This window comes from Plecotus auritus (genome assembly GCF_963455305.1).
Source record: "Plecotus auritus genome assembly, chromosome: 9".
Taxonomy (NCBI): Eukaryota; Metazoa; Chordata; class Mammalia; order Chiroptera; family Vespertilionidae; genus Plecotus; species Plecotus auritus.
This window is the reverse complement of record NC_137783.1, coordinates 74,425,282-74,443,040: the sequence shown is the minus strand read 5'-3', so window position 1 is coordinate 74,443,040 and position 17,759 is coordinate 74,425,282. Positions and strand designations below refer to the sequence as shown.

General features: G+C 39.7%; 1 protein-coding gene across 3 annotated transcripts in view; it reads right to left on the bottom strand.

Moving 5' to 3' along the window:
* Nucleotides 1-17,315, bottom strand: part of SIK2 (salt inducible kinase 2) — a 130,849-nt gene extending 113,534 nt beyond the window's left edge. For 2 of the 3 annotated variants that reach the window (XM_080642425.1, XM_080642426.1), the window contains exons 1-3: nt 17,018-17,315; nt 5,922-6,038; nt 2,935-2,998 (exon numbers count right to left, since the gene is read on the bottom strand). In XM_080642425.1, coding sequence (XP_080498551.1) covers nt 2,935-2,998; nt 5,922-6,038; nt 17,018-17,152 — 316 coding nt within the window. In that variant the 5' untranslated portion in view covers nt 17,153-17,315. The remainder of the gene's footprint in view (nt 1-2,934; nt 2,999-5,921; nt 6,039-17,017) is intronic. The other variant, XM_080642427.1, reaches the window with a different exon arrangement.
* Nucleotides 17,316-17,759: the final 444 nt, after the last annotated feature.

Below are 17,759 nucleotides of genomic sequence, written 5' to 3'. Positions count from 1 at the left end.
TGGGACAAGACAGATTACAAAGCACACAATAAACTTTTAAGAGTGATGAATATCTTGATTGTGGTGATGATTTCTTTCATATATGTAAAACTTATTAAATTGTATACATTAAAATATGTGTAATTTATTTATATAAACTATTCTTCAATAAAGCTGTTTAAAAAACAATTTTGGACTTAAATTTAGGTTAAAAATAAAAAATATTTAGACTACCTACAGTGCTCTGGCTCCACAGAGTAAAAATAAAATAGATGAAAGCTAGAATAAAATATTTGTAATTTTTAAGGGTTAAGTCATATCACAGAAACCAACTACTCAAATACTTTCTTATTAAAGACTAGAGGCCTGGTGCACAAAATTCGACATGGGTAGGGTTCCTAGGCTTGGCCAGCGATCAGGGCCAATCATGGCCTTCCGGCTGCCGGCCAGGGCCTTCCTTCCCTGGCTGCTGGCTGCCAGCTGGGGCCTCCCTTCCCTGGCTGCTGGCCAGGGCCTCACTTCCTTGGCTGCCGGCCGGGGCCTGCCTTCATTCCACGCTGCCCCCTGGTGGTCAGCGCATGTCATGGCAAGCAATAGAACTGCTGGTCTCCCAGCTGAACTCCCGAGGGGACACTTTGCACATTAGCCTTTTATATCCTATATAATCTACACTAACAAAAGCCTAGGCGGCCTTCGCGTGTGACGTCATCACAAGATGGCCACCACAATATGGCCACACACACAGCGGAGGCGGGGCCTGGTGGCCGCTCCGCACAGAGAGGCCTGGGGGTCCCATGGCTCCACGCAGCATGGAGGCCGGCCCTGGGGTCTCCACTGAATCATGCGGAGGAGGCGGCGGGTCACGGCAGGGGAGGGCAATTGTGGGCAACCAGGCTGGCAGGGGAGGAAAGTTGTGGGCAGTTAGGTCAGCAAGGGAGGGCAGTTAGGGGCCATTGGGCCGTCAAGGGAGGGCAGTTGGGGGCCATCGGGCTGGCAGGGGAGGGCAGTTGGGGGCGGTCAGGCCGGCACGGGAGGGCAGTTGTGGTGATCGGGCCGGCAGGGGAGGGCAGCTGTGGACGATCGGGGCGGCAGGGGAGGGCAGCTGGGGGCCGTCAGGCTGGCAGGGGAGGGCAGTTGGGGGAGATCAGGCCAGTAGGGGAGCAGTTAGGCATCAATCAGGCCGGCAGGGGAGTGGTTAGGGGGTGATCAGGCTGGCAGGCAGAAGCAGTTAGGGGCAATCAGGCAGGCAAGCGATTAGGAGCCAGCAGTCCCGGATTGTGAAAGGGATGTCCGACTGCTGGTCTAGGCCCGATCCAGTAGGATCGGGCCTAGACCAGCAGTCGGACATCCCCCGAGGGGTCCCAGATTGGAGAGGGTGCAGGATGGGCTGAGGGACACCCCCCTCCCCCGTGCACAAATTTCATGCAATGGCCACTAGTCTATAATAATAAAAGTGTAATATGCTAATTCAACCAGACATCCTTCTGGACGACCTTCTGGACGAAGCCGGGGCTGCGAGGGAAGCCTGGGTCCTGGGTGCCTGCCAGCGGCCGGAGAGAAGCCCAGGTCCCAGGTGCCAGAGGGAAGCTGGTGCTGGCAGCCGGGGGAAGGAAGGCCTCCTCTTACATGAATTTCGTGCCTCGGGCCTCTAGTATATAATAAAAGCCTAATATGGAAATTGTCCCCTGGGTGGTCATTTGACAGGGAGATTGGGAGTTGGACTGCTCGCTATGACGTGCGCTGATGACCGGGGGCGGCGCAGAACATGGCAGGTGTCAGCAACACGGTGCTGGCAGCAGGCGGCAGTGGAGGTGCTGCTGGCCCCGATGGGCCCTGACAAGAGTAGGACCACAGTGGGATAGTGAAGCAGGTGAGCAGGTGGCACCAGGCCAAGGTGGGTGCGAGTGGGGGCCCGATCACCCCGCCAATCGCCCTCAGATGGCGTCCAGTGGCGGCGGTGGGGGGCAGGGCCACCGCCCAGCTCCCAGGTGCTGAGGGAGCCCGGTGGGGCGCTCAGTCCCGATCGACTGCCCTGCAGGCGGGATGGTGGAGCAGGTGAGGGGGTAGCGCCAGGCCACAGTAGGGTGCCAGTCGGGGTTGCAGGGCTGCGAGGCTGGAGGCGTGAGCTGGGGCCCCATCTCTGCAGGCCACCCCGAGGGATCCCACCCATGTATGAATTCATGCAGTGGGCCTCTAGTATGTAGATAAACGATATCCCAGAAAATCAGTGACTTGCCCAAGGTCTTACAGCTCCAGTTAAGGGCTTACTAAAATATTTAAGATCCACAATGGCAGGGATTGTGTTATTTAGGCCACCACTGTATGCTTTTTATCTAGTACAATGCCTGGGACATGTTAAGAGCTCAATAAATATTTGTTAAAAAGGAGGGTAAAAATGAAGATAAAAGGAAAGGAAATCTCCCTTGCAATATGACTGAAAGTGTCTCTCTATCTTCAAGTTTCCAATCTCTTTAACACAGATAAGAAAATTAAGCAGTATCTTTAATATCATTAAGTAGAAGAGAAAGAATTATATTCCATATTTTTAGCTTACTGGATATTTTATTATATTTGAACGGTTAAAATTTCTAATTCATGTTACCAATTCTTGAACAGGCAGAAGAATAGGAAATACTCCATTTATGAAGATTAGTGACATTTTTAAGTTTTAATCCTCACCTGAGGATATATTTTTATTGATTTTAGACAGAGAGGGAGGGAGGGAGAAAGAAAGGAGGGAGAGTTAGAGAAATATTGATGTAATAGAGAAACAATGATTGGCTGCCTCCCCTACACGCCCCGACAGGGGATTGAACCCGCCACCTATGTATGTGCCCAGACTGGGAATCGAACCCCCAACCTTTATTTTGGTGCTTGGGATGACGTTCCAACCAACTGAGCCACCTGGCCAGGGCGACATTTTCAAATTTTGAAAAATTAAGGAAAGGTGCTTACCAAAAATTTCTCCATTTTTGGCATATTCTGTCACAAGGTACAACATGTTTTTGGTCTCCATTACCTATTGATAAATAATTCCATATTAGTCTGACAGGAAAGAATTGCAATTTGCCACAACATTTTATAGAGTTACTTATTTTAAAACTACTAATAAAAGTGTCAAAGTTATGAACAATTCAGAAGCTGGCAAATTACAAGACAAAATATCCTTATGCTAACACCTTGGTGAAAATCTAGATCCTTGCTCTTCCAAGTGTCACCACGGACCAGAAGCAGCAGCAGCAATGAAATAAATGTAGGCTCTCAGGCACCACCCAGACCTACTGACACAGAATTTACCTTTTAACAAAATTCCCAGGTGGTTATTATGTACATTCAAGTTTGAAAAATGCTAATATAGGTAACTGGGGTTTTGAAGTTCAGTTTTTTACCACCTACTCACTGACTTTTCTAGCCCTGGGTGATATGAGAGATTCTGATCAAGGAAAGGAGAATAAAATACAGCTCAGTTTATCTGGCACAATGCAATATTCCTCCTACTATACTTTAATACTGTAACATAGTATTATTATTTTAATACATGTTCAAAAGTTTCTTCATAACTCCACCGCTATATACACTTTTATTTAAATTAGTTTTTCTAGGTTCAGAAAAGAAGCCTGTCATTGCCATAAACTTGATTTTTCAAACTATACTGAACCGAAAAGAAATGAATTTACAGATTCAAAATTGATTGAGATTTAGATTGCCTCTCTGTAAAACTCTATCATTTTATATACTGGCACATACTAATAGCATGAAATTGAACTGCAATCTATTAAAAAGCTGAAGCAAATTTGCTCTAACATGTAGGTGTAGGACTACTCCCTGTCAGATCAGAAAACTAAGAGCCACCTATAATTTGGGTCTAAACAAGTCAAACAGCAAATTAATTTACCTGATCATTTAGTTCAAATAAACATAGAATTATCATATGAAGCTTCATGTTTTAACCTCAGTTTGGCTTATGGTTCATCAGAGACTTCTAAGAAGGTTATTTTCTTATAAGTATCCTCTTCAAATATTTTTTAAAAAGTGTAAAGGGGCCTGGCTGGCGTGGCTCAGAGGTTGAGCATCAACCTATGAACCAGGAGGTCACAGTTCAATTCCCGGTAGGGCACATACCTGGGTTGCAGGCTGGATCCCCAGTGGGGGGCGTGCAGGAGGCAGCCGATCAATGATTCTCTCTCATCATTGATGTTTCTATCTCTCTCTACCTCTCCCTTCTCTGAAACCAATAAAAAATATATTTACAAAATAAAAATAATAAAAAGTGTAAAGGGAGAAATACTTTGATATACTATACATTTGACCTAAGAGGGCCTCTATGGTTTTAGAACTTCAGGAATTGTTTTGAGTGGCACACCACAGTCTCTCATTTTTAGGTAATGATAATGCTAATGGTCCCCACACATCTTTAACTGCAAATTTCTACCAATAAAAAGTTGTTTAGCTAAATATGTATATTTGCATGTACATATGTATACATTAAAATATGTATCTGTATTTTGAATATATACATAAAGAGATACAAATTACATACTCGTGCCACTATCTAAATACAATAGGTACATATAGTCTAGCACAGTGGTTGGCAAACTGCGGCTCGCGAGCCACATGCGGCTCTTTGGCCCCTTGAGTGTGGCTCTTCCACAAAATACCACGGCCTGGGTGAGTCTATTTTGAAGAAGTGTCATTAGAAGAAGTTTAAGTTTAAAAAATTTGGCTCTCTCTAGCCAAAACCGGTTTGGCTCAGTGGATAGAGCTTCGGCCTGCGGACTGAAGGGTCCCAGGTTCGATTCCGGTCAAGGGCACGTAACTTGGTTTGGGCACATCCCCAGTAGGAGGTGTGCAGGAGGCAGCTGATCAATGTTTCTCTCTCATCGATGTTTCTAACTCTCTATCCCTCTTCCTTCCTCTCTGTAAAAAATCAATAAAATATATTAAAAAAAAATTTGGCTCTCAAAAGAAATTTCAATCGTTGTGCTGTTGATATTTGGCTCTGTTGACTAATGCGTTTGCCGACCACTGGTCTAGCATACCGTAACATTTTAGTGTGAAACTAATTTTCCAATATAAATATTCCACATCTTAATGAATTAAATTATTACAAGTATTTGGTATTACATTACCATTCCTAAAGATGAAATACTCTTTAAAAATATGAGAAAATCTTCCTTTTAAAAAACATGGTTTACACTTAAAATGGGTGCAGTTTCCTACAAAAATTATATCTTAATAAAGTTGTTTTTAAAAAAATGGCTCAGTTACTTTATCTAATATAACAACCCAAACAAAATATAAGATTTGGCTCTAGGTATTACCAAATATGTCACTAAGTAATATACCATTTTTGGCCTTTGTATTTCATAAAACAATACCAATATATTTTTTAAATAAGCAAAATTCCCATGTCCTCATTAATAGTACCACAACCAAAATCCAGCAGGATTAAGATGGTATCACAAATGCACAACTATAAGCTTCTAATTTAAAAAAAAATTTAAAATATACTTTTATTGATTTTAGAGAGGAAGGGAGAGGGAGAGATAGAAATAGCAATGATGAGAGAGAATCATTGATTGGCTGCCTCCTGCACGCCCTTACTGGGGATTGAGCCCGAAACCCGGACATGTGCCCTGACCAGGAATCGAACCATGACCTCCTAGTGCATAGGCCAACGCTCAACCACTGAGCCACACTGGCCAGGCGAGCTTTTTAAATAAGTACCTTATAGTCTGAGAGACAAGTTAAAATTAAGCTACGAGTTTTTACTTTCCTAATTTTTTATTTGAATATAGAAAGATGGTTGTACTCAGCTTAGTAAAAACATGACATCATTTTTTTTAATATGTTGAAAAAAACTATCATAAAAGAGAAAAACGATGATGCAAAATAGAGAACTGAATGTGAGAAGCATGGAGAGTTGTAAGGCTAAGTCATACCTGATAAAGTTTGATTATGTGAGGATGGTCTAACATTTTCATTATTTGTACTTCTCGGTAGATTTTCTCAAGGTTCACTGCATCCAGCTGAGATTTATCTATAATTTTTATCGCCACCTGCATCCCATACACAAATAAATGCAATTAGTATAGAATGGTTAACATTTTCCAGTTAGAATCTTTTTAATAAATGACATCTGAAACTTTGCCTGTAGGTTCCTATTACAATGATAATAGCTAGATTAAATTCAATGCTCATTTATTCATTCAACAAATAGTTCTTAAACATCTACTATGTGTAAGACACTGGTAGATTTTGTTTGGTAGTGTCTTCAGTGTGCTATGAAGAATAACCCTAAAATGTACTTTAATAAAACATATTTCTCTTTCAATACAAACCGAAAAGAAATGAATTTACAGATTCAAAATTGATTGAGTTTTAGAAGAAATATTTTAATATTGTAATACCTTTGTATTCCATTTATAAATTAAATAAAATCTCAGCAGTTTCAACTAGTTACTATCCCACCACAAAGTACCTATAAATAATCAGCCAAGTAGAAGACAGTTTCTATTGTACTAAAATAAAATCTAACCTAGCTAATAAAAGAGTAACATGCAAATTAACCATCACTCCGCTACACCCACAAGCCACGCCCACCAGCCAATCAGAAGCGAGTATGCAAATTAACCACAACCAAGATGGCTGCAGCCACAAAGAGAACAGGAGGCTTGAGTTGCCCCCGACAATGGAGGAAGCCAAGCTTTCCACACACCCTGGTGGGCCCAGGCCTCCACTCAAGGCTACAAAGTTTCAATTATAGAAGATAAATAAATCCCAACAAAAATGGCTGTGGCCATGGAGTGAGCAGAAGGCTTGGCTCCACTCAAGGCTACAAACTTTCAATCATAGAAGATAAATAAATCCCAGATACCAGGGCCTCTGCTTGGGTTTCCGGGGGGGCATGGCCGGCCTTCAAACCACCACAGGCCCCTCACCCAGGCCGCCCCACGTCCCAAGGGAACCCCCACCCTGATCTGGGACACCTTTCAGGGCAAACCAGCTGGCCTCCACCCATGCACCAGGCCTCTATCCTATCTAATAAAAGAGTAATATGCAAATTGACCATCACTCCAACACACCTGATGGCTGCCCCTATGTGGTCAAAGATCCTGCCCCCATGTGGACACAAGATGGCCACCACAAGAAAATAATTTATAATTATTTTCATATACATTTTACTAATTTTCTTTCATCTCTGAGACTTCTATTTTAGAGAAAGGGCGAATAGTGATATTAAAATATTTCTTCTAATTAATTTCCTTTTAATGTGCAGGAATCCATGCACCAGGCTACTAGTTTTTCTAGAAAAGCCAAGTGATAGGTTCAAAAGCTAAATAAAAATTATCAAAATTCATCTCCATGAAGCTACACATTGGATTAAAATTTTTAAAATATATTATTGATTTCAGAGAAGAAGGAAGAGGGAGAGACAGAAATATCAATGATAAGAGAGAATCACCAATTGGCTGCCTCCTGCACGCCCCCCACTGGAGACCGAGCCCGCAACCCTGGGCACGTGCCCCTGACCAGAATCGAACCTGGGACCCCCCCCTCCGCCCCCGGTTCACAGGCCAACGCTCCATCCACCAAGCCAAACCAGCCAGGGCTGGATTAAATTTTGTTCTAAAAATCAAAGTGCAATAACTCAAATGTTAGTACTTATACTAAATTTTGACTTCCATAAAGGAATCTGATTTTTAAAAATGTGGCCTCGCTGAAACCGGTTTGGCTCAGTGGATAGAGCGTCGGCCTGTGGACTGAAAGGTCCCGGGTTCGATTCCGGTCAAGGGCATGTACATTGGTTGCGGGCACATCCCCAGTGGGGGGTGTGCAGGAGGCAGCTGATAGATGTTTCTCTCCCATCGATGTTTCTAGCTCTCTATCCCTCTCCCTTCCTCTCTGTGAAATATCAATAAAATATGTTTAAAAAAAAAATGTGGCCTCTTCCTATTATAACTAGATAGGAACCCAAACCCTCCCAAGGTTAATAATTTGAAGGAGCTGCATTTGAAGGTGAATAACTAGGTAATCAGAAATCAACAATCATGTACCTTTTTTTCATGCAACCAAAAAAAACCCTATTTTAAAAAATTAGTATATATTTGGTTAGGAAATATATACATTCTGACTTAAATAAAATTTTCAGATAATTAGACACCACCCAAATTTAATTATAATAAGTTCTAAAGAAACTCTAAAAAGTACTTCCCATTCTATGTATGTATTCTGAACATAATTCAGTTTTATGTTGTTTCAGGGAAATATTTAAAATATTGATACTGTATGTGCTGTAATAGTTTAAGACTCTTAAAAGATATCTAATAGGACTCAGCTTGTCAATTCCCTCAGACTCTTGTTTATACATTATTTTTTTCTTCTTTCCTTATAGCTACTCTATCCTTTGCTTTGTCTCTCTACTGTAAGGTTTATTTCTTACCTTTGTCTATTTCTAATTTGCTGTCACAGCTTGTTTCCTGATTTGAGTTAATTGTAATCCACAGAAGAACTCAAGTTCCCAAGGGAAATCAGATTACTAAATATATTCATAAAACTAAATTTTTGCCTAAGAAGAAAGGGGGTAGAGCTTCTTTGCTAGGCAGTTTTGCAATAGCTATTTTGATGTTTGTTAGTATTATGCTTCTGTAATCAAAATATTCTAGAAAGTAGAAAGTGCTAAACTTTGCTAGAAATGAGACTACAGGCACAGTTATTATCATTTACTTTGGGTAAAAGTTGACAGCTAAAAAGATAACTCTATACTTGAATATTTTCAATATTCCTTAGGAAGGTAACATGGGCATATTTTGTCTCCCCATTTTAGCTGTCTCTTTATATTTGCTTCTATGTATTAGATAGAACTGTTCCGCCTACCATTCTTTGTGGGCTGGCCTAATGTAGAAAGTATCTTGAGGGGTCCAGTAGTGCAGACTCTTTGTTCAGCTGAGCTGGATGCTCAATGAGTGCCCCTTGTGTGCATTACTTGGGTTCTCCTGTTGTAACTGAGACTTGATTATTGATGTCTCATTTGTGGGAGGAATCTCCCCTCCAACTTGCTACCAGTGAAGTTCAACCCCAATGTCTTCATGCCATCTGTCCAGTGGTTCGGGACTCCTTAGCCCAGAGGCTGGGTCTGCCTTGAGTGTCACGCCTTGATTGTCCCTGTTCTGAGCTGTACTTCCCCACAGAGCTAGTCCTGCAGGTGTCAGCTTGCAGGTGCTTGCGGTCCCACTGGCTTTTGCCTCGCTGAGCAGTCTGGGATGGGTCTGCTGTGGAGACCCAAACTGCTGTTTCTGACTAATTAGATATGTATGCATTGTTTTAAAAATAACCTTTAATGAATTTATTGGAGATTGAAAAATTAATATTCCTTCTGCAAGTGTTCAAAAAGAAAGTTTCCTATACAACTTTGGAGGGCATATTGGATAAGCTAAAATGATTACTAGAATGATTATTAAATCCCATGTAAAGCAGCAACACTGAATACTGTAACCTCAGAAATAGGAAAATGTGAATTAAAAACAACAAAATATTGCCCTGGCTTGTGTAGCTCAGTTGATTGACCATCATACCATGTACCAGAAGGTCTCCAGTTTGATTCCCAGTCAGGGCAACAAAACAAAAACAAAAAAGCAACAAAATACCTAATATGTCACTTATTTCTCAAAAGATACCATTTTCACTTACTATATTTACGAAGATTAAAATGTAAACATCCTTGTGAGCTAAGGTTCAAAGAGATGGCCACTTTTATATGTGGCTTCTAGGAATATAAAATAGTATATAACTTTTCTATAAGGTAATTTGACAATGTCAAGAACCTTAAAAATCATCCATCCCATTTAGCCTAAAGATTCTACTTCTAAGAAATTATTTGAAAGAAATAATCTGAAATGATAATTTATAACATTAAAAAAATAGAAACAGTAACTGAGAAATAATTACATTATATTATGACTATTAATATTAACTATTTAAATGGTTCCTTTTAATAATATGGAGAAATGCTTAGACTAAACCATTAAATTAAAATCAGGCAATCAGTGCAGTCTGAACACAAGGAAAAAGACCAGGAAAAACTAGATATAAATATAATGAAATGTTATCAGTAGGTGAAAAAAAAATCACAGGTTATTTTATTTTTTACTTTTAAAAAATAAAATTATACTTTTCTGTGTAATTTCTCTTTGATTAAAATGAATACTTTTCTAATAAGAAAAAGAAAATGGAATTACATTTATCAAATATGCTACCTTCTCTGTGAAATATTAGTCATTTTCTTAATTTCTAAATTCTTTATAAAATGGGTATACTTTAAGACTTAAATATTAGTTAAGACTATATATAGAAATGTTTCCAATAATCTTAAGTAAAAAAAAATACACACAAATATAACAACTACGTAAAATACAAATTTGCACAGATTAAATATAAGAGCAGAAATCAAATAATGTTAAACTGATGAATAAAAGGAATATTTTCATGTTTCAAAATATACTTTAATGCTGTTACCCTGTATGATAAATGTAGAAAAAGTTATTTCACTTCTCATAAAAAATATTAATCTCATACATTTAAAGAAACAACACACACGAGTGGCTTTGAGGAACTTTATAAGGAAGTACACAATAAGAGCTATTCTTCTAGTAACAAATCAGAAGGCATTAACATGTTTGCTGTCTCAGGTAATATCTGCTTCAGTGTCATTTACTACTAACACACTAATTCTATACTGTCCCTCTAAAGTAGCAAGCAGATTTATCCTTACCATACAATTAGATTTTTAAAGTTAAAAAATAAATACACATTTAAAATTTTTATGTCAAATCACATGGGGAATCAGAACATTATTTGACTGAAAAGTGAATGTGAGTAAGTAGTCTACAATGAAAGGGTTTCTGAAAGCAGTAAAAATCAGTAGTAAAACTGACATGGAGTTCTTTAATGACCTTTAAGGGTAAATAAATTAGACTTTTTTTCCAATTTAAAATTTGACTTTTAAAATACAAGAATTTATATAATGAATTAAGCCCTCATTAAGATTTAATTTTATTATAATGATGGGTAAGCGAAACCAATTGGAGTAAAGGTAAAAATGTTAGTATACTTTTATATGCATAAAAATTGAACTGAGAATTTTTAAGACTATAAATGATTAAAAATAATCTCCTATCTTAAAAATTATTTAAGCAAATTTACAAAAAGACAACTCAATTAAAAAATGGGCCAAAGAACAAACAAGCAATTCACAAAATAAATATAGTCATCACATGAAATTGTGCAATCAAAGAAATGCAAATGAGAATAAGATATATTATTTTCTTCCATCAAATTGGAAAAGGTTTAAAAATCTTATTCCGGGTAAATATGCATTCTTCCTGGTAAAAATTAATAGGTACTCTTTTTTTATTTTAGGATAATTTGGCATCTCATGCCATAAGATATGGATGTAAAGACTATTTCCTGACAAGAATTTCCATAACTATGGTATTATCTTAAGGAAATAATCAGACAGGTATACAAAGATGCATATACCGGAATGCTCTCTGAAACATTATTTTTGAAAGAGAAACAGTGAGAAAGTGAAATAAGAACAGGAAATTGATAAATAAAATACAGTCAGTCATGTGCAAGGATAGTATTTAACTAAAGTGTGTTTTTTTTAAACTTTGGGAAATGTTACTAACACATTAATTAAAAAACACAGATTATATATATACATGACATCAATTTTATTACCTATATATAGAACATATGTGAATAACTAAGAGGATATGAACTTAATTATCTCTTGCTCTGGATGGTGGAATTAAGGATATTTATTTTCTTCTTTGAGCTTTTCAACAATGTCTACATTGAATAAGCAATGTCTACAATTATTTTTGTAGTTGGAGGAAAAACACATAAATACTATGATTATTTTAAAGAACTTAAAACAAATTTTAGCATCACTTTTTAGCTTACTCCATCCAAGATTCATCTCTTAACCTGTTTAAAGTATTTTTAAAATGATGATTTTTAAATTACATTCCCAAATGTAATTCTTTCATTCTTCAAATAATCTGAAACTGGATACATGGGCTGTTTTCTCTTTGAAGGGTGAAATCGCATTCTCCACAAATGTTCTGTATAAAGGAACTTTTACATAAATAACTTATAAAAACTATGCAGCCGGAAGGTAGAAGTACTAAGTACACCAAAGAGGAAAGAAAGGTATCTTAATGAATTTCTGGAATCCATTTGGCTCCAAGGTAATGAATCTGTCATCAGCAGTGGGCCATAAATCAAATGTCATAATGTGAATCCAAGAATCGAGGCCAGTTTGTTATTTCCAAATAAATGTTTTCTTAATTGCCTCTTACTGAGATACAATTTCCCAGTGGAATTAAAATAAGAACACATTAAACTCTGTTAAAGTTTAAAGTTTCTACAGAATATAAAAATTTACACAACTCTTATTTTGCATATTTGCCTCCCTCAACTGCCCCAAAAGAACAGAGTATTTTGAACAGAATAATTTGCCAAATATTCCTAGTCTGGGTGCCAAGAAACTAGAGACAATTTATAATAAAGCATATATCTTCCATGATAAATAAAATATTTATTTTATCACGATCATAAATAGGCCTAGATACAAATATGGATGATTAAATTATTTGGTGGCAAGTCCTTCTGTTGCACATAGTACAGCTGCTGCTTGAAATCTGGACTACTACATAGCACAAGATTAATACTAAGAGTACTTAGAGGAGTCTTAAAATTTTAAAGCAAAGTATAAAATTCAATTGTATTTAAAAAAATAAGTTATCTTCTTCAAGAAATATTGCAATCAGGGTATGATATACCCTTCTCTGGTTTCTTACCCTTGCACCAAAAATGCAACTTTGATACTTTATTTGGAAAACTTTAAAAATACATTTTAATGTAATAGTTAAAGAGTTATGCCTAAATATAAAAGCCCCAAATGCATACAGAAAGCTTTTCATTGAACAAAAGCAGTGTTCAGAATGCCCTTACTATAAGTTTTGTATTCCAGGTTCTCTTAAAGGGTAGGTGCCATTTAATAAGGTATTTTCAGAATCTCTGTGAAATATATTTAAGATTCCATGGACCACATATTCATGTGTTCTTTAGCTAAACATGATAAATTTGATAAAAATATATTACTCTTTAATATAAAAATAACCTTCTCACTTGGTAATTTCCCTTCTAGGAATTTACCCCCAATTTCTCCTTCTTGAAAAAATAAAAAATTCAGACAAAGAATTATATACACAAAAATCATTCAGTGAAAGTTATTTACTGTAAGTCAACACTGGATACTATATAATGTTCAATAATAAGGAAATTATTAAGTAAAATAGGATTCATCTGCAAGGTAGAACACAGAAGCTATTAAAAATGTCTTATCAAGTCCTGGCCGGTGTGGCTCAGTTGGTTGGGCACTGCCCTGAGCACCGAAAGGTTGCTGGTTCCATTCCCCATCAGGGCACATACCCTGGTTGTGGGTTCATCTCTAGTCAAGGTGTGTGTGGGAGGCAGCTGATCGATGTTTCTCTCTCTCTTCCTCTCCTTTTCTCTCTAAAAAAATCAATAAAAATATTAAAAAAATGTTTTATCAAGTTACATATAATAAGCAAAATGCTCAGGCTGTAAGTGGAAAAAGGGATACAATGTATATATGTGTACCTACCATGTGATCTCATCTATGGAAAAATGCATTAAAAAAGATGACTAGAGGGAAACACGCCATAATGTTGAGAATGTTTTATTCCCATTGGTGAAGAAATTATACATGTACTTTTTTGTGAACTATTCTTTATATTTTCTACATTAAGACTATATTTCTTTAATAGTCAGAAAACAAGAAAAAGTTTAAAGGTACAAGTGATTTTTCTGGAATTTTATTTAACAGACAAAAAAAAACTAGCCATATAATCAGATAAAAGAAAAACGTTCTTTGCTAGTATAGTATTAATAAAATAAAACACTACTCAAGGACACATAGCACTACTGCCTAAAATAGTTTAACAGTCTAAATGCTATTATTCTTTTCCCATTATGCTAATTTTATAAAATTAGCTACTCTAATTCATAAATCACAAACCAATACTACAAAGCTTTTATGAAGTACTGCATTATATTAGGAAGCCTTCCCTTTTGTTTGCAAATTTACACAGAGCTCCAACATAAGAATACTGCTTCAAATGATGATGTAATTATATTTCTTAATGTTAAGCTATTTAACTGATTTGACCAAAATGACGATCTCTTTTGTCTACTGATTTCTCACCCTAAAATGCCAACAGTCTTGGATCTTCCAAGCTCTGTAGAAAACACTATTTTTTAATGATACAGAACAAGAGGCGGAGAAGAGCCCATTCAAAATAAAAGGGTCCAATTGTTCATGACATTGATGTTTAAACTAAGCCCTAAAATTTGTCTTGGGTTCTAATTTTAGAAAAAAGACCTCTAGTTTTAAAACACACAAAGATACTGATGTTAAAGTATACTATATTGAAGGACCTTTTATAAGCAATAAGTATAATTATATTTTGCTGATACTGTTCTTTATACATTGTTTTCACTGTAATTACTGTACTATGCTCAGCAATGAGAACCTAAAATAATGTTTAATGAAACTTTAAAGTTTCCACTAGCCATTTTATTTATATTTGAAGTAGCTATTGTATTTATTAAAGACATAAATATACAGTGAATTGATGACAATAACAAATACTTCTTTTTAAAAACCCTCATTAACAACAAATAGTATACTCTAAGAACAATTGTTCTTACAATTGCATCTAAATAATTCTAAATGCAAATTACCATAAAGGTTCACAGCAACTTTACAAAACTTGCGATCTACAGGAACCTTTCCTTAATTACCCTGCTATTTCACTCACCCCTCTCAGCTTGAATATCTCCAATCACACCAAATCACCACAAACACACTCACCCTATGTCACATACACACTATTTCTTTTTATATGCTAAGGACACCTTCTTTAGAAAAGCACAAAGGAGATGGGCTCTGTGGACTAGAAATTTAGCTCTTAACATAAATCATTTTACACACACATACACTACACACACAATTCAGGATCTGGGTGCTCTTTCATAATCTGACCTGTGCCTTCAATTACAAATTGATCTCACTCCATCTGCTAGCCAAATCATGATACTACTTCACAGTGCCCCCTAGCTCTACAAGATATATCGGTTTAAAACTGACATCTTTTGAACTGTCAAGCTCAACAGAATGTGTCGGAACTTAAATAGATACTCTATTACCCAAATTTCATCTAATAAATAACAACTCACAATTAAATCTTGCTAGTAATAATGATAAGACCTGATGAGAAAAAAAATGATATGAACTGACGGGTTTGGAATTTAACCACATAACAATATATAGTTCAAAGTTCTGTAGCTTTTGTAACATGCAATTTGCTTTTTAGACAGTTATTAAGCAAGGGCTCATATAAAAATACAATTTAAAAATGCCTTCTTTTAATGTAATTTAAAGGAGAAATGGCCTATCATTAGACCATAGTTCTTTAGAAGAATGGAACCAATTTCTTCATTTAAAAAAATGCTGGATCAGATTAAGTAATCTCACTGTTAGTCACAGTATTTATCATTACAAACTTAATCTGAATTGCTAACATTGAGAAATTTGTGAGAAGACAACCTGTAACCTTGGTACTGATGCTAAAAAATTAGTCATATTTGGGTTACTTCAAGATCAGTAAGGGAGGGTGAAAAGTGAAGATGACGCAATGACATACACCCCTTTTTTTGGAAATGGATTCCTTCACAAAAACAAAGAAAAAAAAAAAGCAAAACTTCTAAGAAAAACAGCTACGAAAATTACTCAAGTTGTCAAATGCCCTTCACCTTACACTGCCTTTCTGAAAAATAAAAAAGGTCCTGTTATTCCACATTCAAACCCTAGTACACCCACACTAATATGGGGAAAAACTGAAAGGGGTGAAAACTGGAAAAGAACAAACTGAAAAATGATGAAATAACAGAACAACTACAATGAGGCAGAGTGGAATACGTCAAAAACACAAGGTTTTTTCATAAAGAATGGTTCTGTTTCTACCGTTTTTCTAAAGTATTTAATTTGCACATCTTAAAATAGAGACCCCGAGGAGAGCAGCTTGAGGCAGTGGAAGGAAGGGGGCGGTTAGGTAAGAACAGAGACTTGTGAGGAAATATGTGCGGTGCATTAAAATGTGAGGGGGGGGGGGGGGAGGGAAGAGTGCTGAATCCGCCGGGAAGCAGCGGAGCTTTCCGAGTGCAGAGCGGAGTCAGCTGCGGCTCAGGAAACGCGTGTGCACAGCCAGGAGGCACACCTGGTAAAGCGACAGCCCAGGATAAGAAAGGCCAACCCGCCAACCGTGCAAATGCAGAGGTGACCATTGTAACCAGTTCCATTGTCTGGAGTGTTAGATCAAGCCAGCCTGCCACCAAATCAGAGACACTGTCGGGCAAAAGGAGGGAGATGACAGTGGCCGTCCGGGCATTCTCGGCCACGGGGGTCCCTTCCTCGCGGGGCCGTGGGGGGCGCCGAGGTCACGGGGACGCGCGATGCCCCGTCTCCGGAGTCCGAGCGCGGGCGTCCCCTCCTCGGGGCTGGCGGCGTCCCTCACCGCGCAGCCCAGGAGCACCTCACTTCCCCTCCCACCCCACCCCCAGTCGAAAGCAGGGAAGACGCGGAACTTGGGCTCCCGAGCGGAGGCCACAGACCAGGTCACGGCCAGGGTGGAAGGCTCTGGCCGAAATTCCGCGTGGCCACCGGGAGTGGCGTAGGGAAGGCAAAGCCCCGACTGGTCGGGTTTTCAATTGGACGACACTCGGTCCAAGTGACCCGGCCCCTGGGTCCTCAGTCCCAGGCCCTCTCGCCTCAGCTAGTGATCCGGCCTCGGGGGTCTCCCCAGGCCCCTCTGCAGCCGCCCCTCTCGGAAAACAGCTCATCTCCCGAACCCTCGCCTCGGACGCCCCCGCCGAGCCCGGGCCGCACCTCCGTCTTGGTGATCCGGTGCCGCCCCAGCTTCACCACTGCGAAGTTGCCCTTGCCCAGCGTGCCCTCGATGTCGTAGAACCCCACCCGGACCGGCCCGCGCTGCAAGTGCCTCGGGCCATCCGCCATGACCATGCTGGGTCCCGCTGCTAGACACGGCGGACTGGAGCCTGGAGCGCGGGCTGGCGGGCGGCGCGGCTGAGCTCGGGCGACGGCCGCTCGGCTAGCTCCTCGCTCCGTCCCTCCAGCTCCGCTGGGCCCAGCCAGGCGCGCGCCGCTGCTGACGTGCACCGACGTCAGGGGGCCGCGGCAGGGGGCGGGGGCGGGGGCGGGGCCGGCCGGGATTGGTCACCATGGCGACCAGAGCAGCGCCGACGTCGGCGGCGGGAGGGAAGGTGGGAAGACCGACGGGGCCTGGACTGCACGTTCCTTCCGGGCTGCGGCGCACTGAGCTCTCCCCGCTGCTTGGCTGCTGCCAGGGGCGGGCGTGCACCCCAGTCCGCCCCATTTCTCGGCGTCCTAGCCGTAGGCTGAGAGCGAACCCTGGTGGGCGGAGTGGAGGAATGCAGCGACCTGGACCGGGCCTGCGGTTGCGTCTCCTTCCCCAGCTTCTGCGTTCTCCGCCCACCCGGGACCTTCCCGCCAAAACCTCTCACTTATGACTTCGGTGTGTCTTAATTTTGGCAGGGTCAGAGAACTGTGGCTGACATGGGGATGTAAAGTATAGCATTGCTCACAGGCT